Source organism: Camelina sativa, chromosome 11 (genome assembly GCF_000633955.1).
Source record: "Camelina sativa cultivar DH55 chromosome 11, Cs, whole genome shotgun sequence".
Taxonomy (NCBI): domain Eukaryota; kingdom Viridiplantae; phylum Streptophyta; class Magnoliopsida; order Brassicales; family Brassicaceae; genus Camelina; species Camelina sativa.
Window position 1 is genome coordinate 8590421 of NC_025695.1, and position 2454 is coordinate 8592874.

Here is a 2454-nt window from a genome sequence, read left to right on the forward strand (position 1 = left end):
GTGTATGGAGAAAACAGAAGGGAGTACATTCAAATAGTATTATCAATCACCTAAAGACCTCTCGACCTATGAGAGTAGTAGTATAGTAGTAAGCTATTCATTATTAATGGTAATTGTCCATGTCCCCCACACAACACACATAAGGAAAAGAGATAAAAAAAAGTTTTACAAAATATATATATATATTTTTACCATTCTGCTTTTATTTAAATTTAATATCTATAAGTCATAAGTAAAACAATTATAAAGGGAAAAACAACGATAAAATATAGAGATCTTACTTATTAATCTGCTAATTATATTTCATTAATTAAATTTAAGATAAATCCCACCACTTGTTTTTTCTTTTCTATTTTTTTATTTTTTAAAAGTCTTTCCACCACTTGTTTAGCGATTTTAACTGCATTACAATGATTAATCTAAAAATAGTTAATAGATCCATCTTATGCAATTTAGTTCAGTCACATGGCAAAAAAGTCATTCGTTCCAAAAATACTTTATATATATTACAAAACAAACAAACAAAAAAAAGAAGTGGACAACACACTACACAATAGACTTAAATGCTTGCTTATATAAAGATTGAAATGACCCTTATGGTTCCCGTATCTCCTCGCAATACTACTACTACTACTACTACTACTCACTTACTATTTTCTCCATCGACAAAACAAACAAGTTTGAAGAAATCTCAGAAAATGGCCGTAAGTTGCGTAACAACATCTCTAGAGGAAGAAGACAAACCTAAACTAGGCTTTGGAAACATTCAAACGCCATTGATCTTCAACCCTTCGATGCATAACCTCCAAACCAATATCCCAAACCAATTCATATGGCCAGACGACGAGAAACCTTCCATCGACGCTCCTGATCTTGATGTTCCCCTCATCGATCTCCAAAACCTAAACTCATCTGATTTTCCCTCTTCCTCTTTACAAGCTTCCACACTTATCTCTGAGGCCTGTAAGAAGCACGGGTTCTTCCTCGTGGTCAATCACGGTATCAGCGAGGAGCTTATATCAGACGCTCATGTCTACATGAGCCGCTTCTTCGATATGCCTCTCTCCGAAAAACAGAGGGTTTTGAGAAAACCCGGCGAGAGTTGTGGCTACGCAAGCAGTTTCACGGGACGCTTCTCCACCAAGCTTCCATGGAAGGAGACCCTTTCTTTCCGGTTTTGCGACGGCGAGACACACCCAAAAACCGTTCAAGATTACTTCAGCGATGCGTTGGGACATGAGTTTCAGCCATTTGGGTAAAAGTTAAAACAGAAAAAAAATAGAGAAAAAGAAAAAGAAGAAAAGAAATCAAACATTTAACATATCTTTTGTCCGTTCCTCTGTTTTTTAGAAAACCAAACCGGAGAAAACCAATAACCGGTTTTTTCTATACCATAACTTTTGAAGACTTGGCTTATGTCATTGTTGGTTTGTGGTTGCAGGAAGGTGTACCAAGAGTATTGTGAGGCAATGAGTTCTCTGTCACTGAAGATCATGGAGCTTTTGGGGCTAAGTTTAGGAGTAAACCGAGACTATTTTAGAGAGTTTTTCGAAGAAAATGATTCGATAATGAGACTAAATTACTACCCTCCATGTCAGAAACCAGATCTTACATTAGGAACAGGACCTCATTGTGATCCAACTTCTCTTACCATCCTTCACCAAGACCATGTTAATGGCCTTCAAGTCTTTGTCGAAAATCAATGGCGCTCTATTCGTCCCAATCCCAAAGCCTTTGTGGTCAATATCGGAGATACTTTCATGGTAAGCCAACTAAAAATAAAGAAAGAAAAAAACACATATTGGTTAGATATATATCGTCATATACTAAACCGGGCTTTAGCTTGTTTCTAGGCTCTATCGAACGATAGATACAAGAGCTGCTTGCACCGGGCAGTGGTGAACAGCGAGAGCGAGAGGAAATCACTTGCATTCTTCTTGTGTCCCAAAAAAGACAAAGTAGTGAAGCCACCAAGAGAGCTTTTGGACAGCATCACATCAAGGAAATACCCTGACTTCACATGGGCTATGTTCCTTGAGTTCACTCAGAAACACTATAGAGCAGACATGAACACTCTCCAAGCCTTCTCAGATTGGCTCACCAACAAACCCATCTAATAAATGTAAAACAATATCTATGTCTTGTCTTGTTTAGTTACTATCTTCTTCTTTTTTGGATTTCATGTATATGGTAAGATGCAATAACACCCTTAATTAGCATTTTATTTCTAAAATAATTGATCCGTTACTACCATAATGAGTACACCCACCATTATTTATCAAATTGAAGAGAACAGTCCATCAAGATATTATATATAGATAGATATCGGAACAATTGTTTTAGTAGACTAGTCGCATGTTTGAGGAAGCGTTAAGGAGAATTAATACAAAGACAGTGAACACATGGAATTTAATAGGTTAAAAGCAGAAAAAGAAAATTGTGGTCCCTTTGTAC

General features: G+C 36.6%; 1 protein-coding gene across 1 annotated transcript; it reads left to right on the forward strand.

The window, feature by feature from the left end:
* On the forward strand, positions 626-2182 carry LOC104722428 (gibberellin 20 oxidase 1). Its single transcript, XM_010440582.2, has 3 exons — positions 626-1255; positions 1442-1763; positions 1854-2182. Exons 1-3 carry the CDS (start codon positions 699-701, stop codon positions 2115-2117), a joined length of 1143 nt encoding a protein of 380 aa, XP_010438884.1. The 5' UTR covers positions 626-698; the 3' UTR covers positions 2118-2182.

What these genes read in the sequence shown, in the direction of transcription:
- LOC104722428 (XM_010440582.2), top strand. Translation starts at nt 699, where the DNA reads ATGGCCGTAAGTTGCGTAACAACATCTCTAGAGGAAGAAGACAAACCT. An exon ending in CATGAGTTTCAGCCATTTGG is followed by an intron (nt 1,256 to 1,441) that starts GTAAAAGTTAAA and finishes TTGTGGTTGCAG; the next exon opens with GAAGGTGTACCAAGAGTATT. An exon ending in ATATCGGAGATACTTTCATG is followed by an intron (nt 1,764 to 1,853) that starts GTAAGCCAACTA and finishes GCTTGTTTCTAG; the next exon opens with GCTCTATCGAACGATAGATA.